This window comes from Anopheles coluzzii, chromosome 3 (genome assembly GCF_943734685.1).
Source record: "Anopheles coluzzii chromosome 3, AcolN3, whole genome shotgun sequence".
Taxonomy (NCBI): Eukaryota; Metazoa; Arthropoda; class Insecta; order Diptera; family Culicidae; genus Anopheles; species Anopheles coluzzii.
In genome coordinates this window covers 19,461,001-19,488,834 of record NC_064671.1, presented here as the reverse complement: position 1 = coordinate 19,488,834, position 27,834 = coordinate 19,461,001, and the positions used below count along the sequence as shown (strand labels likewise).

Sequence of the window (27,834 nt, the reverse complement as noted above, 5' to 3'; positions counted from 1 at the left end):
CAACTTCGGTCTTGAACACCCAACGAAATGCTGAAGATGCACCGCCGCTGCAGTTTGCGATCGAAAGAGTGTTTTGTGCGATCGTGTCTCTATTGATTTCGAGCGGAACGTGAGCTCGCGGCGGTTTGCCTGGCGGCGAGGAATCCCGAAATGCACTCACACGCCACACGCGGTTGCATGTTCACGAAGGGCATCCTTTTACTTTCGAGTGCATTGAAGAAGGAATGTTTGCCATTGCTGGGTAACACGATACGATACGGAACATGGACATTCAACGCAAAACAAAATGTGTTTGAGTATGAGGCTCGCCTGAGGGGTTTCAGGTATTCTTTAGACTCGTAAGTCGTTGCGATGAGGTGCTTATTTGCTATTAGAAGGGGGAAGATGGAGATACTTGTTGCATTCAACGCGAGATAAATCGTTGTTTGAATAGTAATTTATCATTTCAGTTGAAAGTTTAATCTTCAACTTCTACTGCTATTATTTATGTTCGCAGATTGTGTTCAAATCATCTTTCTACAGATTGTACAGATGATAAATTAAAGCAGAATTTCACGCATCAATATTGTATGAAAAAGTAGGAAATTTGCCTTTTAGGAATAATATTTATCATAAAAAAATTTAAATTTTGGGGAAAATTATTCCTCAGCTTATACAAATAATTCCTCTTCAAATCCAAAGCTTATCTAAGCAATACCACAAACATTAATTAAACGGAAAGATGCTAAATTCTAATGCAATAAAGCTTTCCAAGAATCATTAAACCAACCACGTAGCAACCTCTATTCCACACCAGTGCTCCAGCGATCATATCACAATACCGTTTAATCCCGCTCGCTTACCGCTCAATTAATTCTTATGAAAGATCGTATCGTCTTCGAGTTTTCGCGTAATGTAACGCATTAGACAATCTTAATTAAGGCCATCAGGCACTCTGCATAATGTCACTCTACTCTACGGTGGACGGTGGATCGAGGAATTGAGATCGATAGCGGTACATTGGTGGGCCGCCCGTCTGATCGAACTGGAGCTCTCGGTAACTATCTGCTTTCGGTGGCATACGTGCATGGTGGCATCTTTCTAGCGACTCCACCAGCCCCGAGATCATTAGAGCAGGCAGTAGATGCTATCGCGACCGCGTATCTTCTTCGTCATTTGCATGCAGCCATATGATCCGTGAAACGTTTCTCCGGGCGCTCGATATCTTTCTCTCGATTGGCCTTTCTCAGGGGCACATTCCACTGTCCGGTCCAACACCGGTTGGCTTATTTCGTCTTCGTTGCATATTTCACAGAACATGTGTGTGTATAAGTGGCGGTCATTAAAAAAACGTCCCCACCTTTCCCGCACCTGCGCTTCTCAGTGCTTCCGTTGCGCCCGCGTGCTCTGATTACCATCGGAAGACGGCACAAGGGCTTTGGGACATACGGTGTGTCATAAATTATGACACCGGAGCAGCATGCGAGTCGGTCACTGTGTAATGTGCAAGGTCTGCATAAATGACGGGAAAGAATAGGCGTAGTAGAAATGGAACCGCAACCTTATAACGTTACAGTAGAGAGGGGAATGTAACTAAAGCTACTTGATAGACGGTCTGGCGACTTCTTCGAGAGAGAGAAGCTAGAGCTGAAGTTAGTTTCACGGTTCCAATATTTTTTGTTGGAAAGTTCTTATCTACTGAGAAGGTTGAAATTCTTCAAAATTGTATTGAATTTTGTACTGTTATGTAGTTGTTATCCCAAATGGTTCTTGTGGAGTTGGTTCTGGATTCTTGCGATGACTAATGCTATGTTACTGTTGAATCAAACATCAAGACAATTAGAATTAAATATTTACATCTTTTATTGCTATTAAATGCTCTAATTTATTCTACAATTGATTTCGATTAGCTCTGTACGCATCTTTGCTCGCCAATAAATACGATTGCTCAAAGCTCAAATATGAATATCAACCCAAAATGTCAACGTCTTGTTTCTGTTGATTCTCGTGATGTTCTGTTGAAAAGGAACGGGTTTGGCCGTATTGCTTGTCCAACTTCAATATTGGTACTTTATCGCCTCAACATACTGAACTATTGGATCAGCAACAGCCATATATACGACGCCACGGCTATAACCTTGGCTCACATTTCTGGTATTTAATTTCAGCCAACAAAAGATACCTTAGAGTATGTCAAATGGCCGGCAGAAGATCGGGTCATCGTTAAAGAAAATATTGAACACTCTGTCCGTGAATACCATTACCGAACGAGAGTGATCATACGTAGTCCTTGAGAATACTTTCATTGTTTTGTCTGAAATTTCTTTGTTTTCTCCCTTTTCCCTCGTACCAAGTCGTTTGCTTACACGTCCATGAAGTGTGGAGAGATCGATCGTGTTTCCGAACGGTGATACATTATGCATACGCAACCAAAGCCAACATTGGAGCCGACTTCCAACAAGTAATCACTCATCGATGCCACAGCGCCATAAACAAACAGTCGTCTGAAGGATTTGTTGTTCATGTGCATTATAATTGCAGGAAGAAGCGAGAAAAGCACAGAAAAATGGTCACACGGAAAAGAAAATCAATCTGTTTTCTGTACGATCACGGCGATGCACCTTGGCGCGGGGAGAGTTGGTGCTGCCTTCGCTTTTGCTGTGCATGCGAAAATGTTCACCGGCCCAGGGTCTTGTGCGAAAGTCAATTTCTAACACCCAACTGCCAGCAAACTTTCGGTGGCAATGAGTGTACGGTGAGCGCAAATTTCCTTGCACAAATTTATGCCAATCTTGAACCGGTCGCAATTGGATGCGGGTGTACCCAACGTGGTTAACCGTCGAAAAGATGCTCTGAATCGCAAAGCAGTGCGCGATGAAAGTAAAAGTAAGCGACCGTTGGTGCCGGAGTTCAATGACGCGCGTGTCACGTCGCGTTAACCTTAACCGCCGCCGCGCGTTCGGGTTAGCGATTTGGGGTGATTTATGTTTCATTTCGCTTTCGGGGGATGAGGGGGTGATCGGTGCATCCGAAACTTCCACGGTCAGCCAAAGATGCCAAACGCAAAGAAACTCAAACAGCCGGAAAAGTGGTCGAATCGGTTTTTGCTTGGGAAATCGCTTTCCTGACCGTGTGCGCGTGATACTTTTCGCGGCTTTGCTTTGTGATTTTCCACGGAGATCTCAATTTTTTGGAGTTGTTTTGGGGAAAAAAATTTGGGGAACCCAAAAGTGCCGACACTGAACGATGACTTTTTAAAACGATCTAAAAGGTTTGTTTTGTGGACGTATGTTTTCATTTCCGCTTTCGGCTTGCGCGGTGGTTGGTGGTATTTTTGTTTGAAAATCTTCAACTTAGCTCACCGTTTTCACTCGTTAGCTAACGGAAATCGGTTCGCTACTGGAGAAGAGAAAATCAAACCTCCATTCCGGGCCTCTTTCACGGTGTTTCGTTTGCATTAATAATTTCCATAATGTTCATTCTTCTGCCTCTCGATCGATAGTGGTGCTATTGATAGAGTTCTTTTGTTTTTCTTCCATGCATACACCACAAACACCGCTCTAGGTTGAGGGAGAAACTTTCCACAGCATGTTGTTTTGTGTAGTAACGGAATTAGTAGATAAACATATCATGGATGCTCTAGCAACAGCAACATCAACCTCATTGTACATCGCACTACTCTTCTTCTGCAATCTTTTTTGAAGCTATTTATTGTGATTCAAATTTTTTCGTCTATCGGCAAGTTCGAAAACAAACCCTCACAATCACCACCGCCACTACCAGGAAGAAGGAAATGCCTACGATTTTGGCAGCTCATAAAATAACACTTCGCACCGTGGTCCCGGAGCTACCCATCGTTTCGGTTGTAGTTCTCTTCCGCGGTTTCGTTCAGTGACCGAAAGGTTCGTCCAAACCTCATCGAAGGCCCTCGTCGATGATCCGATTGCCCATTAACGGAGGTTTTTTTTCGATGATGCTTTATGTGCAGCCGCGCTAGTTTGCGATATATTTATATTCATAACGGTAAGCCGGTAACGATTCCGGAGAAGGGATGCCCACGCTGGCCGCCAGGTGCTGGTCGAATGATTTTGGATATGGAGGGTTTGTTGTTTTGTTTTATGTTTCGTGTGATCTGACCTGGCCGCGATGGTAGCGGCGCAATCATCATCAGTATGCGAACCTGTGGTTGGTAGGGTTGAGCGCAGGAGGTTGCGATCGATTGCAAGCGCGACTCCCAAATGGTGGCAATAAATCGTTCAACTAAGAAGCATGTTTGGTTATTCAATGCGTGGTTTTTCGTGTGTTGGATGAAATTCAAGCGTAGGATATTAGTTAAATTTGAGTTTGAACAATCAAAAAACAAAACGTTTAAACTTCAAGGATGTTGGATGAACAATCATTCCTTAAAAATATATACACAGGTTTTGACTTCTCTTGGACTTCGGTCAAAAGACCAAATTCCTTTTATAAATAAATTCACAAGGACTATACGCATTTAAGAATCAATCTAAATCCGGATCATCTGGATAAATATTGATATACTTATACCAGGAACTTCTTGTACTAAAAACTGATCGTGTAGACATATTCTAAGATCATCTTTTATTACAATTTTAGAAATAAAAGCCAATTGGAATGATCTTTTTCTGTACAACACGCCAGATCTGATAGGCTGCCCTACAGAACTCTTTTGGAAAGTAGGTTTCGACTACCTCTTTAATATCTATCATAATCTCACCATGTTTCTTCAATGATTCGATATATTCTGATGTTACCTCAATAACGCATTTTAAGCTAAATCTTACTTTCATAATGATCTACGGGATAAAAAGATGTACTATTAAATTTGTGGCCTATTACATTGTATTCTGGGTTATTTAGATGACATCTTGGACAAGTAAACATACACGAGGTCGCATCATAACCAAGAACTTTAGTCGCTATTTCTATCAAGATGATATTTAATGTTTCTGGAACCTGGGTCCATGCAACTAGATAACATCCCTAATGTTTTGTATATGTTTTCCAGTTGAAATCATCAGTTTTGAAGCAAAACCTGCACCTCTAAACAGGTTGTTACATCAAACTTTGTACTATAACTTTCAATTTTTGTAACCCCAAGCCATTGAAGTGAAAATAATAATCTTTTACTTTTACTTCAATTCCACCTCTCTCCTGGTGGCTCTCCTGATTGATCCTAATTATGCCAACTAAATCTAATTTTCCCATTTCTCTTGTTCCATTCCAGGTAAGAGTGAAAGCATCGCTAATAAGATGAAATCCTTGCCCCGGGACTGTGTCCACATGTAGTAAGTGCGAATTCATTTCGTCTCTGTAGCCAACTAAACGCTCCAAAACGGTTCTCCGGCCCTTATCGGCACAGTCAGGCCGCAGTCGAACTCTGCTGCTGGCCCACTTTCAGCAGTCAAGGAATTGTAGCCTTTGGTGTGTTTCGTGTGTCGTGTGTCGCCCAGAAGCCCACCACTATCATACGATCGCCAATCCTCCTTGTACCTCTCGTATCCAATCTCGGTGGCATGTTTTTCCTCCCCACAAACAGCGTGCGCCACTTAAATGTCATTATCAGGGCGCGGCAAATGTCAACGTGTGCAAGTATGCGAATAAAAAAAAACCAGATCGGCAATTCAATGTTGCACAAAGCGCAGGAATCTAAACTGGAGGAAAAAAAGTTTCTTTCTCGCCGTCGCCGAAGGTGAAAACTCTCGCATCCCGACGAAACGAAACGGTATTGCACCGGTTGCGATGGAAAACCTGTCCGAGTCGCGCGCGTGTGCCCTTTTTTCCCCTTTCCTGCGTCGAGTACCGTCCAAGGTTTGTGGCCCGGTTTTGATCCACTTTTTTACGCCACTCTCCGTTCCCTTACACAGCCTCCACAAACGGGATGAAGGGACGCGCCTTCCCGACATTCTCCCACGTGTGTAAGGCGCGTAAATCAAACGAAAACAAAAGCAAACGTACCATTACTACCCTTTCACTTTATATTGGCACAGGTCCGGGTGTCTGTGTGTATCGGCGGTTGTCGATTTTTCCCCAGTTTTTTTTTTTTTGCGTCCCAACGGAGGTGGAAAACATGCTTCGGGTTTTATTTTATGCCAACGCCGTGTGCATCCGTTGTTAGATGTGTTCTGTAGAGTGTCTTGTGGGTCTGAGGGGCTCGTGTGTTTTTTCTTTTTGATGTTACCTATTTATTTACTTTTTTTTGTAACGACGCCATCTTCGGCGGCGTTTCCACTGGCCCACGGAATGCGTCGTTTATCGCTGAAGGTTTCAGGGCCGTTTGAAAGTTGTTATCTTGTTGGGCAAGTTTTTTGTTTTGTTCATTCCCTTGTCGTGGTCAAATAACAATTGCTTTTCTGCAGTCGATCGATCGGCTCGACCGAGGCTTCCGCTCTATGCGTGACTCCAGCACAGCCCATAGAAGGCAAGGTTTGCGTAGGGGCTGGTTTCATTAGGGGAGAAATGAACGTTTAATCGCTTTCATTTCGCTGCTTGGCGTCGCTACTAGAAGCTTTGAGCAAAATGGGGCTGCAATTCTGTTGTCCACACGCAATCAGGTTTGAGCTTTTCTATTTATACTTGCACAAGAGAAGGTATCTTTGGACAGAAAGAAGCTATGAAACAGATGATCCTGATACTCTATTTTGTCTTGTTTGTATCGGAAGACATCTTCAAACCATCGCGCAGAAGTACCTCAATATATAACAATTTATAAACCATTCAATTTTAATTAAAAGTCGCTTCCTGTCCCATTGGATATCAAGCCAAGCTCATTAAAGAAGCTCCCACTCATTGCCATTGCGCACGAACTGATTACCCTGATGGTGGTTGCAGCTGATCGTGACCAATATTTTGTGGATACGATTATCATGAAACCGGGGGCCGCCCCATCTTGCCGATGTAGAACAGAATTTATCTATCAACCGCTTTAATTCCCCCATTAGCCGGCCGTTTGTGCCCGTTACCTGCCATCGTAAAGCGTTATTGGATGTGCGCTCTAACGGGGAGGACACATCCGCCGATCGTTTATGATGGAAAAAAGCCAGACCACCACCACACGGGCCACTAAACGGTTTGCAAACAAACCGTCCGGCGGGACACACGGGTTTCTGTTGGTACGGCTAGACAGCAGCAGCACCACCAGCAACAGCATCTTGCTCGGAAGAAAGTGGTTTGACACGATCATTAAAAGGTTTCACCTCTCAATCCTTACCTCTTTCGTACAAGACGCCCCATCAGGCTTCCCTGCAAAGCTTTCAGTTTGTGGTGGTGTTCGCGTGCGCGATCGATTGATTAAAAAGAGTCCCGTGCTAGAGTCGTTCCAGGGGCGTGCCGAACGCGATCATAAATTCAACATTTGGTGCATGAAATCACGAACGCGCGGTTTGACAGCATACCGAAACTCCACTGCCGCTCCCTCGAAAAAGCTGCCTGCCGAGCGGGAGCGATCGCGAGATCGACACCCCAAAATGTCAACGGCGCTAACCCGCGAGCGCCTGAACTTTAAAGTGTGCTTCACGACCACAATTACCATGCAATTATTTCGGCCTTTTTTCCCTTCACTCTTTCGCTTTTGTTGTTCGGAGGTTGGGAGGACTGGGACTGGATGTGCAGCTTGAGCAGCAGCTGCTGCAACAGCTTCCTACCGGATCAAAGCAAAGTATGTGTGTAACCGAAAGAAAAATGGAACTTTGTTTGTGAATGTGTTTGCACAGTTAGCAAACTCTGGCAAGAAACAAGCAGCAAACACCTTGTTCGCGGTGTGTGGAGGCCGACAAACGCGCCCTGTTTTTTTGCAATACGTTTGAATCTGCCCAACCTGAGAACTGCAAGCGAGCTCCATTTGCGTTCTATTTGGCACGAATCGTGACTTTTCGTGGTGGTGCTCTTTGTGTGCAACATCACTCGCGCCCATTTGTTGTGCGGCTTTTCGGAGGTGTGGATGAGCCCTGCTGTAAAGCCCTTCCTTCCCTATCGAGGTGTAGTGTAGGAAGTGTAGCTGATATTCTAAACCACCAGGTATCCCACGGCCGTTCCCTGCTGATGGATCGCGCGAGTTGCAGCCCCGTGGGGTGAAACCATCGTGCTGAAACGGAACGCTCATAAATTCCATCCCTGTTTCATGTCAAATCGTGGTGCGCGGTGTGTAGTACACCTTTGCAGCTTGCGATTGCCAGCCATCTAGGGGCCGACAAATGGCAGTATAGCAGTGTGAAGGGTTTTGTAGATTTGCTTCTACGTCTGTGTTAACTAGAAAGGAGGCTTATCTGCACTTTGGCCGCGTTGAGTAGTGATAAGAAGCTGTTGTGTTGTACTGTCAATGTTGGACTGATTTATGCTCTAAGCGTTTGCACTGAAGAAAGACAGCGTCGCTTAATCAGTTGGACCCACGCTGTTGAGTTATTTGTGGGAGCTCTTGAGAGGATTGTGGAGTGTACCTTTGGGAATTGAACTGATCCAAGTGGATCTATTTTTAGAGTACCTAAATATGGTTTTTCTCAGTCGTCTCAATACAGTTTTAGAGTACCTCGGTATAAATTTCTCAGCCTTCAAATACTCTTACCTATGGTATATTTGCGTAGCTTGAATTGTTTCAGGAATTAGTTTTTATTCATTAAACCAAACTGAAACTATCTTATTAACTGAAATAGTTTCTCTCCATTCTTAATTTAAAAATTTAAAACAATTTGAAATAATCTTCAATGTAAATTGGAATACAATGTCTAATGGCAGGTTTCTAGGGCGCAGCATTTTCAATTTTAACTCCAATTCCAAATATCCAATCCAATTCTCAACGGCAGTGTAATACTTCTCTTTTTCTAGTTGCTTTGTACAAAATATGCGTTGAGCAGATGCTTAATACGCAATTATATTGGATGTTTCACAAAACTTTAATGGATTTCATTGATTTTTTTCAATAGCAATAGGTAATTCTTATTCTTGCTCAAGCATCTTCTCTTTTTGGGGCTCAAATAGTTGTGTGACTCCTGCTATTGTTAGTCCGATTCCGACTCAGGCAATATCCGAACCATTAGTTCCACCTGGAGTCGGAGTCGTCCGGAGTCGCCCGGAGTCGTTCGGAGTCATCCGGAGTCGTCCAGAGTCGTCCGGTGTCGTCAGGAGTCGTCTGGAGTCGACAGGACTCGTCCAGTGTCATCTGGAGTCGACAGGACTCGTCCAGTGTCATCTGGAGTCGACTGGAGACGTCCGGAGTCGTCCGGAGTCGATCGGAGTCCACCGACCTGATGCAATGTGATCACATTTCTTGGTGTTTTATTTCTTCCACTTTGCACGTGTACTACATATAAAGGCCTTTGTTTTGTAGGTCGTCGCCGGCCGACTCCGGACGACTCTGAACAACTCCGGACGACTCTGACTCCGAACGACTTCGAACGACTCCTAACTACTCCAGACGACTCCGGATGATTTCGAACGACAACAAACGACTACGGATAATTCTGGGAGGACCTACCTCCAGGAGTCGGTTCCGAAATTAATGGAGTCGACTTCGGATTTTTGCCAACTTTACCCATCACTAGTCTCAACTGCTGTAGACTTTTGAATGGATTAGTCTATTTTACCTATCAGAGAAACATTAGAAAATGGATCGATGAATTGTATACTTTCAATTCATAATTTTATACTAACTTGGGTTACTTTTTACTATTTTTAATGAATTTTGCCTCTCTTAGTTACAGTGAGTTGATGATTTTTCCATTATGTGGCGTGGTATAGGTGTATTGAAAATCAACCAAAAATAACCCTGAAAATCCTTCAACTGGATTAATTTTATCTTTATTGAATGTCGTGATCATTAATGGATCGATTGTTTCTGATACGATCTAATGATTTAATATAGCGTGAAAACTCGAACGCTTGGCATGCCACTCGGAAATCGATCTCTAAGTGACTGCTTACAAATGATCATATATAAATCGCTTGCTATCAAAATAATGCCATTATCTCACACATGTTCCTGCTGCCTCATCATTTTTTTAGGATTATGAAAGACATTCACAACAAACAGAAATGCTCGTTTTTGCCCCGTTGTTTTATAGATTCCTCCCCGATTTTTTTTTTTTTGCCATATTTTTTGTTGTTGTTATACATCCCACATTCCACCCCCTTGGATCGCAGATTGCGGAACAGCATTTCTTTTTACAACTGCTTTACAAACGCACACAGCAAACGGTACACATTCCGGCGCTCGATCCGTCCGTTCTCGGTGGCGAGCAAGTGGGTTGCAACGTGCAGCGCACGACGACGCGGCACCGCACCATGAGCCAGACCTAAAGCACCGACTAGCAGCAGCGTGCATCATCACTTACAAAACCACGAACGGTCCCGCGAGACGACGGTTAGCAATAAAACAGCATCGTGTGATGCGGTACCCCGATGCTGAAATGAAAAATCCACCCACCACCACCACCCGGTTCGGTGCCGCTTCCTGGATCCGTGAAAAATCCTCCCTCTCAAGATCGAGCCGCGATCGATCGTATCGGCGGTGCGGCCCACCGTTTGTGTTTCGTTCGAGCTTATGGGTGAAGAAACAACAGTTTTCCACCTGACGGCACACACAGCACCGATGGCGGCGGCCGCCTTTGGACAGTGCGAGAGGTCGCGGTCCAGCGCCCAAACGGCAGAGTTTGCTTGTGTATGCTAAACTGGGTTGCCAAGCCCCCTCTCCTGGTCCCCGGGGTAGCTCAGTTGCCTTTTGTTTTTTGTTTGTTTTCCGTTCAACTGTGTGTGTGCCGTTTCGTTCACACTGTGAAAATTCACTTTCTTCTACGAGCGCTACTGCGGACAGCACGGGCTGCAGCTTCACTCGAACGGAACATGGAGCAGCGTGAGCGATTTGATTGATTGATCTTTTTTGACGCAACCGTTGCGAGTGTCCATTCTTCGTGGCTGCGCCGCTACGGTCAATGTTGCAAGTGCACGTTGAGGCATGCGTTGGCAGCATTAGTTTAAAGACAGCAAATGAGCAAAGTGCTTTTCGGATAACGCACAAAGCACGAGACTCTAATCAAATTAAACGCCGCACCACACTATCACGATTGCACAAGGCGTTTGAGAGCGGTTGTGTTCGGTGGCTACAATTACAGCGTCGTTTGGTTGGATTCCTTTTGAAGCACATCAATCAGCAGGATCACTTTTTAATGATGGTTTAAAGCGATAAGAGCTCGCTTCAGTATTTGATTACGCATTATTTTGTTCTCCTGTTCAAATAATTGCTATTTATTGTTATATTTTAATATTGAAAGTTTCTTCTTCTATAAAAGCCACTTTTTCGAACATAAAACACTGCAATTAATCATTTGCCCCGTCCACTTCACATGCAAACCTCGTCACTAAATGACTCCCCGCCAACATCTGACTAATGAACGCATTAGCGAATGTGCCATCCTTCTTGTGAGAGCTTGATTGCATAAAATTGCCCTTTTACGCGGCCACTTTCTCTTGCGCGTCTTTCTCCCGGTGTTTTTGTCGCATCCAATTCACCTCTCTTGTTTTTGTTTATGCTGCTACTGGCCCTGCTGCTACTTCAACCCTTTTCTGCATTAATAACTCCCACACCTTCTTCCCATCTCTCTATGGCATAATTTTGCCTTCGCACGCGTGTGTGTGCCCTGAACGAATTATAAAAGCTGAAAACGATTTTTTGTTTCGCTATCGTGCCTCCATCAACTGCGTGTGGTGTTGTAGAAGGAAAAGATCGCGTTAGATATTAGCATATCTTTTGCACTGCACTTGGGCCTGTTTGTCTATCTATCTCTCTCTCTATCTGGCGCTTTTAAAACTATTATTATGTGTGGGTCTGGCAAAAGGTGTTCACTCAGTGGCGTTGTTTCACAAGTTTCCAAGCACAGTTTTTCTTCACACACCTTGCACTCTTGGGCCTCGACCGCCGATTATTCACTTTTAATGCGCTCTCATTGGTGCAATCAGTGCACCAGAATGCAGACCCCACAGACAGACTCACTTTTATCTGGCACGCGCACGTTACCTTCTCATCCCATTTCATCGAACCCACGAATTTCGCTTTCAACTCAGCAGGTGTGTTTATTCGGGTTTTTTGGTTTTTGGCGCGCGCGCGCTACATCTATCAAACTTTTCCAATCTTATCTTGTGCATCGAAAATGGTTTGCATAATTTCTGCACTTGGGTGTGAGAACTAGTGGGCTTATAAAAAAGGTCCTATCTCCATCACCTGGTTGCCTGGCCCCAGTAATTTGCCAAATCAACGTGCTCTTTTTTGCAAATTGAGCACTTAAGTTTGCAACCCACAATAACATGGGCACCTGAAATTGGCAATACAGGCAAAAACAAAACACACCGAATGTGGGCACATGTGAGTGAGGCCGAGCATGTGAAATTGGAACGAAAGTGCGAGTGCGGCTGCATAAAGCCTGGCTTGGGTAAAAGTGATAGTTTCACACCAAGCGGCGGCGGCGATGAGTCAATGATATCAACTGCAGTTTTTTGTTGTTGTTGTGGTTTTGGGGCATTTTTCTCTCTCAACATCAGTAATTATAGCAATGCAATAGACACCGATAGCCTATCGGATTGCGGTGTAGCTTTGGGGGTTTGGAAATGAGCTGTCGAGTATAAATTGAACTAAAAAGCTATTTAATTATCTCATTATAATTGTGTGGTGTGGTGTATGTGAAGAAATAGATGTCAGAACATGGTGTTATTATCATTTTGATTGAGTCAAAGATATCTTATTGGCTCAAGCAGAAAAAGGTCTGTGAAACAGATACCACACTTTCTCGATAGAGTGTTTGACATGACTAGTAACATCATCCAGGCTTTTACGTGAAGCTCATTGAATGGTTTAAGTTTTCGCAATTCTGAAGCGACTGGTACAAATCCAACATGGATTTTATTATGCTACCAAGTATTTTGCATTTAATATTAATATACTATCAGCTAAAGTTGCAGTTTTGCACTTGATTCCGCAATACCCTTTAGACAAGGTATTAAGTTGTCAAATAATATTGCAAAGGTTGTAGAAATGACGAAACAGTTTTTAAGTTTTATTATACACAAAACTCTAATTTTAGTTAAATAATAAATGCAACAATTGTAAACCACGAAGATAGAAACATATGATTTACCAGTCTAATAATTAATTGATGATGTATGTATCAAAACGAAATGGTGCTCCGTGATGCATATCAAAATAACACGTTTAATAAATTCACAATCAAATTGCCTTTTCTATAATCGACACAAAAAGTGTACTTTAATCGTCGAAATTGAAATGATCACTTATCGATCGATGATCTTCACTTTCCCTGATACGATAACGCAATTTTCGTGATGAGCTTTTGATCAAAATCTAGGACAACCACAATGTACCCTCGCCGATCGTTTACTGAGCGCACTTGTACATCTGAGCTCACCTCAATTCATGGATTTAATTAAGCGAAATCACTTCGGAACGTTTAACGCTGTGCGAAGTCACCCAAATGCACACCACCGCAGTGACGATCGCGAGCGCTTGTTAAGCGTCATCCTTCGCTTTTGAACGCGGAAATGAAGCCAAACTCGCTGCACACGGTAATGGCTCAATCACGGAAGAGAAGTTCCAAATTTTGACGAGTACACCAAACAGAAGAAACCAGCACAAAAGCACCATCATCATCATCATCATACACCTTAACGATCGAAGTACGTACTCGTTTCGTTGGGTTCTCTTACCTCCCAAACACCCAGAATAAGCGGGGTCACTTGAAACCATTTTCACAAGCAATCGATCGCTGTTAGACGAACGACAAGTTTCCGAAAACCAAACAGTCCGCACACAGCAGTGTGCTTCACTGCTGTGTCCTATTGGCCTCAAAAATGGTCTGCGCTTCGACAGTGTAGTACCCTGCAGTGTGTACTGCCGTTAGCCGTACCGAGAGACAATAATTGCGCGCTTAAGCAATTGCACTGCGGCACCACGGCAAACACAGTATGACGCGCCGCCACCAGCTCCTCCACTCCACTGTTTTTCGGGGAGGGAAAGAATTGGAAAAGTGCGCGCGCTCCGCAAGACAATTTGTGTTACGCCAACGGTGACGACGATTTGCTGTCAACCTCTGGTACAAAATAATCAAAAGCAATGGGCTTGGTGTTATGTCCTACTAACCATCCCTCCACTCGTAGGGAGGCAGAAAAGGGCATGGTTGGGAAGATTGGTTGCTCGGGATCAGTGCAAGATCTTAAGGTTTAAGGAAGATTAGTGTGGAACAGGGACAAACGATGTGTGTATCCCTTTCATCGGAGATGGATTATTGGAGGGTGAGGATGAGCTTTGTGTTAGGCTTTTAATTGTGACCCCTATTGCGACGTAGGTTAGGAAAAAGGGGAGAAGCAAATTGCTGTTTATCAAAGAAATTGGTTAACCTTGATGAAGGTATTAGATATGGTGGTATCTCTAGAAATAAGGGCACGGCAATGGGGGTAGAGACTTTCTGGACATTCTGGAGCTTTCTTCTGAGAAGTACAGAAGTACGCAAAAGTTACTGAATCTTCCGATTTCATTTTTGTATATCTCCTAAAAACCCTGGAACCTAATGATTTCTCCCCAACTAAACCTCCTGTTGAAGTGTGTATACCCCCTTTTTTGCTGCTGTTTCAGTTTTGCAAGAGGATGTGGTTTTCGGTGCAGAAAGTGGGTCAAATAACCTTCCCTTCTAGGAAGGTGCTTTTGGAAGGTGCTGTTTCTCGCCAACGCCCATCTAACTTTCAAGAACCGGCTGTGAATCACCGAACCAAACACCACCACTGTATGAATCATCCACTGCCAAAGAGATGACTCAGACTGAGCAAGTGGATCAGCAAGAACAGTAAAGTGAGCGGGACTGAGCTACCGATGCACTTTGCTGAATTTTGACACGGAACAAGCCGGTCGTTTTCGATGATCCGGTTTCAACAGCTCACTCACACGCTAGAAAGAGGACTCGCGTGGATTGAGTAATCATAAGTCGCAATTTCGATGTTGGCTGTTGCTCCATGTCATCATCATACTGCCTAATGGTGCAAAAATATGCAAATGTTTGCTAAAGCGCGATGTGGCGGGAGCAACGGACCCAACGATGTTGTGGCATTCATAATGTATGCCTCCCTCGAACACATCGGTATACGTTGAGGTGTGGTAATTCGCACAGTCCAGTTATCGTGTTTGGTTTTGTGTTTGGTAAACACGCGGGAAGGCCTGAGGAATTTAGCTTCTTCTTCGTGGCTGCGCTAATCGTGTCACTGCACTTTGACGAAGGTGGAAGGGAATGCAATTGCGATTACTCTTTTAATAATGTTTGCACGCAGTTAAGTAAGCGGGGGTTAAGCATTATGACTAGGAAGTCTTCCAAAAGCAGGAAATATCTAAAGGAAACAAAATAGAACAAAAAAGCTAGTACAATGTTATTTCCTTTTGCTGTTTTGCTGTTGGAAGCACGTAATACGATGAGATGAATATGACAGGACAAAAACAATGTTGTTTAAGTATTGTTTGGTATGTTCTTGTTACGATTGTGTGTAGTAATCGTGGTTGCCTCTGAGCCTCAGTCTACGGCTCAAAACTCAGACGGAATTGAAGCTGATTTAAAAGAGGATCAGAGATTGTTGGAATGAGGAACAGGAACCTCTTGGCAAAACAGATTAAATTTAATTTTAATTAACAAAATAGGAAGTCGAACGAAAATATCAAAAATATAAATTAGTTAATCTAACATCGCACAAAAAATCGTGAAACTACAACTTTTCAGATCATATTCTTCAAGAGAAGTAAATCATTCTTAAATTCTTAAAGTAAATTATGTAGACATTCTACAGTCACTTCCATTAAGTACAGTAAGAGCTGCATCAGTCACTAACTTCATTCCTCTTCTTGCGGAGTGACTTCTTGACCTTTACACCGTCTGTGATTGATTGGGTTCACCCATAATAAGACATGGAGAAGGGCGCGGTCGTTACGAGATTTGATCCGATTATTGGCATCTTGTTGAGTTCTGCCCATTTAATGCCTTTATCTCGGGAGCGGCTTTAAATAATGCAAGATCAAATAGCCTTTTTGAAGGTTGATTTGAAAACGTTGGTTATAAATCGACACACTGCTAGTGTCTGAAGAACCACTCCGTGGACAGGTTATTAACCATTAAAGATTGCTGTCCATCAAATACCTAAGGTATATTAAATTTTGATCTTAGAGACATATTAGCCGTATTGAATAGTTAGTTTATTCACTAAAAATACTTATTGATAAAAAAGAAAAAACTGGTAAAAGTATTCTTTAACGGCAGTGCAAAAACATAATTTACATTTCCAATGTAATATCCAATTTTCTAAATTATCTCGTTCAAATCAAAGCCCTACTTCAAACCTCTATATCTTCATTTGATTAACTATGCTCTAAAAACCTTTCGCAGGCCACATGTTTGCTAAAACCTCATTCACACGGCTCTAGAGCCTCCTACCACACGTACACAGCTCATCCGCTCAATAATCGCCACCAGGAGCCCTAAATTTTATCAATACTTTTCAGCACAACCCGCCTCAAGACGATGCATCTCGTTGACCTACCAACGAACGCCCGCTATCAATAAATGACCCGCCCCGCGAGAACGGTTGTGGCCGTAAAAACTAACCTCACATTATCCACGCCGAAAATAAAAACCCTCCAGAGTGAGTGCGCGAAAAGCAATAGGCGCAATACGGAAACGGAACCAAGTAAACGCTAAAGCTGCTGCGTACTGTAGTGGAAGTATTAACCAAATTTTGACCAATCCATTCGACGAGGAAGGGGAGTTGTTGAAAAGGTGAATGAGCCGTGCTAAATTTCATGCACTGTTGTGGAACAACCCGTACTTTAGCCGATGGATTGCGTTGAATGCTAGCAATGTTTAACCCAGTTACGTTCTCCTAAGAGGGAATAGGTAGATGGAGGTAGAAATGACGGACTTTTCAGGGACCCGTCCACACCGGAACCCGAAACCCGGGGTCCATCGACCGGATCGATAATAGCGAGAATCGGTCAATCTCCTCCTATAAGTGCTTGTGTGTGTTTGTGTGCGTTCGCTTACAACTATGATTAATTTTCACACCAAATCATACAAGTCGAATGAGTTGAAGAAAGCACACGTGGACGGAACGGAGAGAATGGAAAACAACAGCCAGCCAGCCCCCCTCCGAACAGTAGAAAGAGAGCCCCCAGTATTTGCTTCAGCAATCAATCAAACGGTTTTTCATTCATTGCGTTTTGGTTCAAACAGTGGCTTTATTTCCGCTTCGCGGAGCTTTCAGCGTCCGTTTGCATACGGCGGAGGCGTGTGTGTAATGCGGGTAGTAGTACTTAGCCCGTCTAACGATGGATAATCAAACAGCGAGTGAAGTGTTTTGGAGCTGGAAATTGTTTCTCCTTTTAGTACACCAACGGGGTTTCCCGAAATAACATCCAGAGAAGACTAGGTCTTAGCCTGCTTTCCGAGGGATTGGGGCAATGCCGTGCCTGAAGTAGTACCGTCTGGAGAACAATTCTCTTGTACGGTTTGATGCTCTTCCTTAACCTTCATTGTACAATTGTACTTTCTTATCTGCTTTTCCTTTTTTCCTACAACGTTCAATTGCTTTTGTAAGGTTTTGTGGAAGATGATCTGTTTGCACTCCTCATGTACAATTAATTACGTTTTTGCTTCGCATACGCGCGCCTACCTTCTCTGACCTCCTGACATATACTTGAACTCTCCATCTCCAACCGCGTCCAACAGTGTGAACTTTCTCCTTGTTCCTGCGCTCAGCTGTCAGCCCGTTTTACCTTACGGGCAATTGCGCAAGCGCTGTAGAATGGGCCGGGAAGACAGCACCAGGAACGTGATCCTCCTCCTCCAAAGACGACTACACATTCGTCTTCGTCCGCTGGGAACACTGTGTGCTTTTTTCGGGAGGATGTTCTTCAAAGTGTGTAATAATTACAGCGCTGTTGTTTGACTGGGAGAAAATATTCACGAGCAAAACAATACACAACCAGCAAACCCCCCCTTCGACCGGAGAACGCTTAAATGTAAAGGGCGTACCTTACGACGACATTAAGCGGGCGGAGAGATGGCTTCTCTTCGTACTTCGTTTGAAGAGAAAATTGCCAATCCGCGCCGCCCTCTATGGGGTGATGTGTTTTCCGGTGGCAATTTTTCTTCATAAAATTTTGCAAAACTTGCCGTCCCCAAAAAAAGCAGCAACTCACTGCAAGCAATATTTGTAGGTTAATTGCGCGATGTCAGCAGTGCAAAATTGTGCCGTTACGGATTGTGAACTGGGCGGGTTGTCCATCACGGTTTTGGCCCTCTTTCGGTGGAGGACGTAGAGCCGTCCCCACCCACCCACCCACTCCGGCCTGTGATGTGATGTTGGGTGAAAATTATGTGTGCCATCGCAAGGCAGCTTCTTCTATGCTTTATTACCGTCCCACAGCGACTGGGACTGTGTCCACTTGTCTGCAGTTCCGCAATCCATCATCATGCTCTCTGCGGTGGTATGCGTGTGTGTGTGTGTCTGTGGCGGGGTGGCACACGTCCATCTCATATCATCGGGGAGCCGCCGTGACGGTTCGTTACAAATGACGTGGCGCGGCTACCTTTGGGCTTACGCAATCTCTCACCACCTCAAACCACTATAACATCCCTATCGGTAACCCTATCACGATCGTACCTGGGCTCTGTTTTTTGCGGTCACATCTTCCGGCATCATGACGCGGCGAAACTACCTTTACTATACGGTACCCAACAGAAGGAAGTAACACCATCTTCTGATATATGGTGGTGGTGACATCCAGCTCAAAGAGTGGTGTGGTTTCCGTTTTCGATTGGATCACTTTATCGCGAACCCGGGGAGGGAGAAACCGTTTAATGTTGTGATGTGGTGCTGCTGCTACTACTGGAATAGCTTAACTGGACCTGGACACACTGTGCGTGTGAGCAGCCCCTTAGCCGTGGTTACATGTTTAATGCAGAGATGCATTTGCAGATGAACGCGCGATAAACAGCATGTTGCATTTTTGCAATGTGCCTGCCTGCGTGTGTTTTAATTACTGATTTCACTTTTGTTTATCATTGCAAATGCAACCAACCATGATGGCTGGGTAATGATGGATATTGCAAAAGAAGAAAGTGTGCTGTTGGTCAAGATGTCATAATGATGCGTTATCTTGAAGGTGCTACAGGATATCTGAAACCGTTTTGTAATACATCTTTGCTGATTGGATGACTGGTAGGACATGACAGGCGGTGATGTATGAAACTTGTATTATAACTCGTTATGGACGTAATCGATAAATTAAAGCAATGACATACAAAGAGTAGCTAAAAAATGCTGAAATTAAATAAACGTTAAGAGTTCATGAACAGTTAGATACATCAGGGTTAGAAGTTACAGATTAAGACGGTTGAGACATATCACGAAGATCATGAACACAATTTCTATCAGGATCTTCATATTCGACCATCAGCAAACAACCGCCAATATCCTCGGAACTAGCTTCAGATGCTATATGAAGTAAAGAATTAGCAGATGAATATCCAGAAGAAGATGTTTAAGCCTATGAAGAACATTTACAGCGGGACAAACGTCGTATGCATCTGGTAGAATACATTCAAACCAGTAAAATCAAAGCCGGAGGCTTATAACAAAGCAAATTTGGAGCCCTTCTTAGAATCCGTTCAGCTGGAAATAGTACCTTAAAGCATCAGTAGTTTCTAGTTACAAAGCTTTATTGATAACCTACATCCTACACCGTAGGATATGAAAACTATTTTTAGTTTATGGTATGATCAAACACGAGAAAGATCAGGAACTAGTACATCCGCCAAACCGTGGCATCTTCGAGGTTCCTTGGAATTTCCAAAATCATACGTGATTTGGCACTGCTATTTGCAAATTTGAGCTGATATCCTCAAACTTTGATGTGATGTATTCCGTCTAGACATCTTGGAGTAACCATGATGCCCTAATGATATCAATAATGACGTCATCGCAAAGGTGTTTCAAAAGTGTATGTAAGACATTCTCTGCTTATAACAATCAAATAGTCTCGCTATAACTATAGGTTATACGTACAATTGAAGTAACGATCGGCCTTGCATCAATTCTTAGTACAATATACGATTCCTTGTGGCTAAGACATAGGTCTTTTGTGATATTTTATCTAATGATAACAAACACCTTCTTCTATCATGGATTAAATTGTATTATCATATCCGTTGTCATGCTTCATTCTCCGCATTTAAAACCTTCAATACAATAATTATCACACAGCCTCTCCCCCCCCCCTCCCCACTTCTCCTTGCCCACAAACCTGTCTGTCGTGAAAGCTTTCCACCCCGTAGTGGTGTTGTGCCCTTCGAATATTCACATCAAATGGCCGGTAACCACCTCCCATTGAGCGTGTTAGGTTAGGACGGGGATGGACAGATTGCAGCACAAAAGAAGTGACAGCACATTCGCCGGCGTTCCACACGCTAGGGCTCCATTTGCATACCATTGGGGGGTTGCATGGTGCAAGGGCAATTATTTAATATCCACACCGACCGCCGGCCGATCGCGGCTAGCGGAACCGATAATATGCAAGTTGCCGGCAAGTTGCAACATACATGTCGCTGCATCGTTGCTGTGCATGTGGTAGACAACGGTCTGTCTCAAGTGCACGGCGCTTTGTTTAGTCGCGTTTAGTGTGGTGATGGAACAACGTGATGACTATGGGGCCGGCCGACACGGATCATCGATCAACATCAGTTGACATGGGCTTGACAGTTGACAGCACGCGGAGTAATCGACGTTGACCACCGCTCAAGCTCGAAGCATCGAAGGTCTTGCAAAGCGGGAGTGTGGTACCCGGGAAAAGGAATGCACACGATGCAATTTGTTTAGATGCACTTGTTTAAACGTCCGACAGAGTATGCCTTCAACGCGTGCACTTACTGTTAAGTGAAGCAAAGGGTCGGAATAATTTCCCTCGTGAAGGGTGAAAAATGAATATATTAATATCTGCTGTGCTCCACTTTTCGCCATTGTATAATCTTGTTGCTTTCTAGCCGAACGAAAAAAACGCCCTTTAAGCCAAACGATGCCACCGCGGGTCCGCTGGCATCGTAATCCCTTTTAATTAGGCATTTAAATAAAGCAGCATTAAATTCAGCTTCCCGCTACCACTTTATTCGAGCCCTTTCGATAAAGCCGCCGCAACCACGCTACGCTACCGTTAGGTAAGCGCAGGTGAGGTTGTTTTTTTTTGTTTTTATTACTGCTCATCATTAAAATTAATAAACAAAAACGGCATATCAAAATATACAAAAACTGCCACAACTGATGTACGCATGAAATGGGCTGTGCGTGAAGAACGTAACGCTGAAGCTCATTATGCGCAAGTGCTTCCATTTTTTTTTTCCTACGGTTTTTAATTCATGCCAACTACCACCCCTTACCAAATGTGGTAGAATTTTGTAGCGCTTTTGTTTCGACAGTGATTGACGCACTTTTGTGGTGTCCCCCCTTACCCCTAAATATGTATCACTTGTTCGTTTGTCTGTAACAGGGCAAATAATGCCTCGAAACAGGCAAATCGCGCATACAAAGTGGACTAATCGAACGTAAATACTTTCGATCGGTACAATTACACCGAAAATCGCAAACCTTTGGAAGCGCTACACACAAGCGCAGAGTGAGATCTTGTTGTTGCACATCTGTAACCGCATGCCCGTGCTCTCTGCGCGCTATTGCAGTTTGATTTATGTGTGGCCCTCTGATGCAACAATCACCACCAAACGAGAACACCGCGCATACGTGTACACACGCTCGAAGGCAAATCGACGATCCGATGGATGGATAATTATTCCCTCATCGTCGCAAACCACGCGCAGTTGGTGATCCACAAAGCCCAATTGGATGTATTTTCGCGTATCACGCGCGCGATCCGTGTACGATCGCAATTTCGCACCCATCGCAATGGCCGCCGGGGAGTAGTTAGGGTGTGCGCGAAATGTAGCCCCCCCGGGTGGTGGCGTCAAATTTGCTGCTGGTCAACAGTTTTTACTACCTGTAAATGGTACCATCATCATCATCATGATCATCACCATCGGCTTCGTTGGGTGATTTGAGTGTCTTTTTCTGTGCGAACGATGGGGCATTTCTATATCCCTGCAATGAAAGTGGTTAAAAATTTTGCAGCACCCAAAAACGGGGGGGAGGTGTTTTAGCGCTCGCGCGCCCGCAATATAGCAGCCCAATCAAGCTGTGAATGTGCGCACCACACCGGGTGTTTTATGCGGGCAAGCATTGGTTTTGGCTTACGAAATTGTGGTTTTTTGCTCTTTTTGCTGGCACCACCGGTGTATTGTCCTGATGTCGTGATTGATTTATGTAAGGCAACGGAAAGGTTTATTATATAGTTGGTTTGGCTCCAGATAGATTGCAGATCTTAGTTTCATAGCCGTAACACTAACATAGATTTTTGGGATATCTCATTGTGTTAAAGTTTTTAGTACAGATAGTATTCAAGTTAGTACTATAATCATGTATTGAATTCACAATACTGATTTGCCCTATTATAGCATTGAATCCTACCAAGCAAATACGTATCTTATTGCCTTTGCTGGACAAGTAATTTAAACCGTGTTCTGCCATTGTGTACTTCCTAGATATGTATATTTTGTCTAATGTCTATTTTAAAGTTTTTACTTGTAGATTTTGTAGACAAACATCTGTTTAAACCATGTATGTTGTGAAAACTGTGGTCCTAACATAGGGTTAACTTCAATTTCAAGAATTAGTCATATTTGTAATTTTAATTCGGTATCCCAGTCTTTTAAGAAGTGCCTTTTAAAAAAGCCTTACAGGGGACGACAATGCTGGTATTAGGACATACTAATTAGGACAGCGATCCCCAGTTCGGCATAAGACGCAGGGGAGCACAGCGAACTCGATAACTGAACCAGGTGAAGCGAGACCTGTCGGAAATCGGGTAGTAGATGGATGGGAGGCTGCAGACAGGGACCGAGCATCCTCGAGAATTGTTGTTGACCGGCCCATGTCACATCGACGTGCTCTATCGTGAGCAGGCTAGGTAGAGAGAGAGAAAGGGAGAATTAGGCAATACTAAAAATATACAGAAGTTGTTTTTTTTTTATTCTTCGGAAAGATATTCGGCAAGGTATGATCGGTCCTTTGGCAGGGTTGCAAGATCGTACCGTCGTTTCAACTGTTGTGATCCGAGTGATATACTCTTTGCCTAATGTCCAAACCCTTCTCCACAGTTCCTTCTGACACTAATTTTGTGTCGATACCGATGTCCGTTGTCGAGTTTTAGACGAAGAATTCATGGGGTTTTGTCCTATTTTGTGTGAAGAGTAAGTCAAGATTCTTCTTATTTGTCTGTTGAGTTGCTAACTTGCTCGCTAACATTATAAGATGTTAAATTCGTGGAATTTTTTATTTCATAAAATAAAGACACGCTTTGATCTCAACTCATTGAATTTGAATTGTTTGATGTTCTGTAAACAAACTCGAGTGTATCATCAGGAAGAATATGCAAAAAAAAGAGTTCAAAGGGTTATTCCTTTGTGGGGGAATTGTGTATGGAAATTTTAAGGATATTACAAATATTTCATGTTTATAACAGCAGACGTCAGTAGTAATAATTCCTTTGCTCATGTCAACCTATTCCTGAACCTCTCATGTCAACCTCATTTTTAATCTTCCATCCTTCCTCCTCAATATTTGCGTTTGATTCGAGATCACATTCCGCTTTGAATGAATAACTCGTTTCGATCAAACGAACCACCACCATCTACCCAAACCTGTCCTTTGCCGTTGAAGCTCGCTTTAAAGGGCACGCACACTTTTCACTCATTTCCGCACTTTCCCGAGGGGAAAGGGAGGAAAAAAACTCCATGTCGACATAATGAAGGGCTGGAATTGTGTACGCAATTCGCTCGCAACTGCGGATGTTTGTGAAAAACGAGAGGAAAAACTGGTCTGCAAACGTTCGTTCATACATTGTCCATTCCTTTAGAAGAAAAGCCTCCGAACGGAAGCTTTAGCGGTAGTTCTCTCTATCTTTGTGTGTGTGCGAGCGCGCGCGCCAAGGAAAGGAATGTTTCGACCCGCCGGCACTCGGTGACCAGAATAGCTGTCCCGGAAACCTCCATTATACCGCTGTGTGTGATGGCAACTTCCGTAGATGGTCCTCAGTTCCTTCATTCCTAATGGACATATCTATGTGTGTGCATGTGTGCGTGTTCTTCCGCATTTCAGACCATCTGATAAGGGATTGGTTTGTTTTTCGCTGCGCTATTTTCGATGAAGACATAATGACATACCGAAGAATGGAACCGCGTGCGGCGGCTCGAGCACAAACATCGTCCACCTTCTCCACCACTGATATGCGCACGTACTTATCACGAAACCTGTTCTTTTTGCTCTATTTCTCTCCTACCCCCCAGAGGGACGCGTCGAAGTGTCGCGCGAAGGCAAATACCTGTCCACGCTGTCCGGTGCGAAGGTGCTCGGCGAGCTAGCCATCCTGTATCACTGCCAGCGAACGGCCACCATCACCGCCGCCACCGACTGCAAGCTGTGGGCGATCGAGCGACAATGCTTCCAGACGATCATGATGCGCACCGGGCTGATACGGCAGGCCGAGTACTCCGATTTCCTCAAGAGGTAAGTTCAAAGTTCGCTCTCCCCCTCAAATGTGGATGTTGTCCAGGTCTTATTCTGCACATTCAGATCCTCATACAAGCTGTCACATCTATCAACTGATGGTGCAAGCGAACGGAAGCGAGTGATCAATTTGTCACGATCAGGTCGATCGGTCGGTCGGTCGGTGCCGCCGTCTGCGTCAGATTTATGGTTCGAAATGGGAAGGCTTTTCTTGGAAGGCGGCTATGATGTACCGTTTTGTCGTGGGAACTAAGATACAAGGTCTGATGGCCGTGTGCGCATTCGTAGCGACGCGATGCCATTCGACAGGCTGATGGTGCTGGCGGAACCCGGTAATTTTAGTAGCAGCAAATTACATGCATTATTGAGAATACAAGGCTTTAAGGGGAGAGGCTTAAAGTCCAAATGGGTCCCTCCGGTTTGTTTAGATCCTGGGAACTATTTAGCAGCCTTTTTTTGTCAAGTTTGAGTAAAACTTTGAACTTGAGAATGGTGACTTCTTGAAGAGTTTGGTAATGATCGTTCTGTTGGAGTATGACATGGACAAAATCGATATAGGACATTATAGCACACTCTTGTAGACAAAAACAATTAAAACTCGATTCCCCAGCAGACCACCAACATCATACCTTCAGTTCCAATAGTAACAAGTTCTCTGATAGTGCGCGAGCGATTAAAACTCAACCACACAACCAACTCTACATTTCGTAGTGTGTGATTCCATTCACTTTTTGATTCAGTTGTCGCAACCGAATGGTCAGATCAGGGCGGTTTTTGATCGGGCGGCACCCCGGCCTTTTACGTTTCCTGCCTTGCTTGTATCGCGATTCTTCAAACCGCACATTGGGCAAGCTGTTTGCTTGCAACCGGTATTTCGCCCCTCGTTCAAAATCACCGGATAGGATGGTGGTGGGTCTCTGCTTGAAGGTAATGGTAATTGATCTTTGAACTGGTTTGCTTGAATGCTGGTGGACAGCTTTTCGGCAGACAGGAAGAAAACGCTTATCCAGATACGCGAGCAAAACACGTCCGAAATTGGAGTTGATGTAATAAGCAATGCAACAAAAAAGCTCTCGTTTTAATATGTTCAAAAGCCTCTATTTATTGTCCCAACGTAAGACAACATAAATATAAATAGCTTTTTGCACCCAATGACACCCTTGTTATGCGCTCCAATGTTACATGCAATGCGTTTTAACCCCGTTTTTTTCCACGAGGAAATCGCATTTTTGGGGTGCGATGTGAGGTCATCTGCGTTGCGTAAAAGCGTACTTTACGAATATGTCATACCGATGATTAACGAGCGGCGGCAGCCCTCCCCTGATCGATCGGTGAAAGGATCACGAAAACTTTTCACACACAAACACCGCGGCTGATTGCCAATTTATTACCTTACCCTATGGCGTTACAGCATGTGCTTTTAATTGTGCATCGGAAGCGAACCCATCATAAAAGCGCATTCCCTTCCACCCAAACGCTACTAGTGCTTATTGTTTTGTGTATAATGTTCGGGTTACTTAAGACCTCCACAAGGAAAGGACAGACACGTCACAAGGATCAGGCGGACTGTGACTCCGCCAGTACGCTTGGGAGAACCATTGCTACGTGACATAAACCCACGAAACCTGTTTCCCTGACATAATGTCCTCTCGGGTGTGGGGGCCACAACTTTTTTTTTTGGACACAAAAGTTCGCCCATTTCGGGTGCTGCTGCTCTACATCTCGCACTACGCCGGGAGTTGAGAAAGTTGTTTCATGTCTCTCGGGCTGCAATGATGATGGATTTTAACCATTCCCACATGTTTTGGGCAGCAGGCCCGCTTTCGCTACTTCCAATTACGCCATCGGGAGACCCATCAGGATCCAATAGTGGCTGCAAATGTGGTCTTGCAACTCTTGCCACCCTTCTTCGCCCTCGCTGGAAGAGAGAGAGAGAGGACGGTAAGGAAGGAAGGAAAGCAAAAAACTGAAATCGAAAGCATCCCCCGGGGGCAGGTTTTTTTTCGTTTAATAGATGATTCATTTCGTTCGTTCGATCAGTACGGGTGTGGGGTATGCTGTGTGTTTGTGCTGCAGTTCGTGAGTTTTGACAGTGTTGTTAGACGTGAGGAGGAATGGGGCACATTTTTACACCTCACCTCAACACAATCGTTTGATGTTCGTGCCACAATCATCCCGTAATGGATGTGTTTATTGCGGTAGCATTTAGCCCGGAGCGTTTAAGGCGACGACGCGCTGTGGACAAATTTTGAACGAGTTACATGAATGTATGCATGCAACTCGATCGATCGAGTGTGGAAATGGGGCTCTCTCTCACTTCCTAAGATCGTGTGTGACGGACAAAGGCGAACCAGTTTGCGGTGAAAGAAGGTTGTGTACATGGGTTGTTCGAATTAACTGTTTTGATGACAATGATTGACGTTGGGGCCCAAACAGTTTGATTCATGTTGAGCAATTGGAGACTGGAAAGCAGCTTAAGGTTCAAACAAAGTGGTACAATATTAAGCTACATCAATTGATCAGCAACAAAGCAAAAGATCATCTACTGATCTGAGGGTTTTACTTCAGGTTTTCAGCCAATATGCCTTTAACATCCTAACTAACGATTTAGGAGCCAACAGAAGATTGTTCCTCCTTATTCCCTTTATTGTTACTGTGATCTTATCATCAATGTTAAGTGAATGTTACCAAAATAATTGATTATCGTACGTTATTCGGGTTTCAATACAAGACGTCTATAGACACAGCCAAAGTCTTTTAGATGTACCGGCTATTAAACGATCTGATGAAGATCAAACTGTATGAGGATTCAGTCGTCACGTAATTACGTAATTAAAAATGTCAAATTTCATTCTGCACCATCTCGTCACAGGATTTTTGGACTTCATTTCAAACAGGTCTAAATGAAGCCTTGTCAAGACAAGACATCTTGCAATGATAACTTGACAACAAGACATTCTGCAATATCGCTTACCATTGATATAAAGCAGGGACCTTTGGAAGTCTAGAAGTACATTTTGAAGAACAGTTTTTCGAGAAGACTGGTACATAGAGCTACTGGTCGGACGTGGAATCAGGACAGTCTCTTCATGTCAATGACTATAAGCCTGTAGGATAGCTCATTGAAATTGTTACTCCACA

General features: G+C 43.9%; 1 protein-coding gene across 6 annotated transcripts in view; it reads left to right on the top strand.

The window, feature by feature from the left end:
- The window catches only part of LOC120959490 (cGMP-dependent protein kinase, isozyme 2 forms cD4/T1/T3A/T3B), a 129,178-nt gene that overhangs the window by 94,507 nt on the left and 6,837 nt on the right, over positions 1–27,834 (top strand). For all 6 annotated transcript variants that reach the window (XM_040382927.2, XM_040382929.2, XM_040382928.2 and 3 more), the window contains one exon: positions 24,474–24,693. In XM_040382927.2, the coding sequence (XP_040238861.2) occupies positions 24,474–24,693 (220 nt within the window). The remainder of the gene's footprint in view (positions 1–24,473; positions 24,694–27,834) is intronic.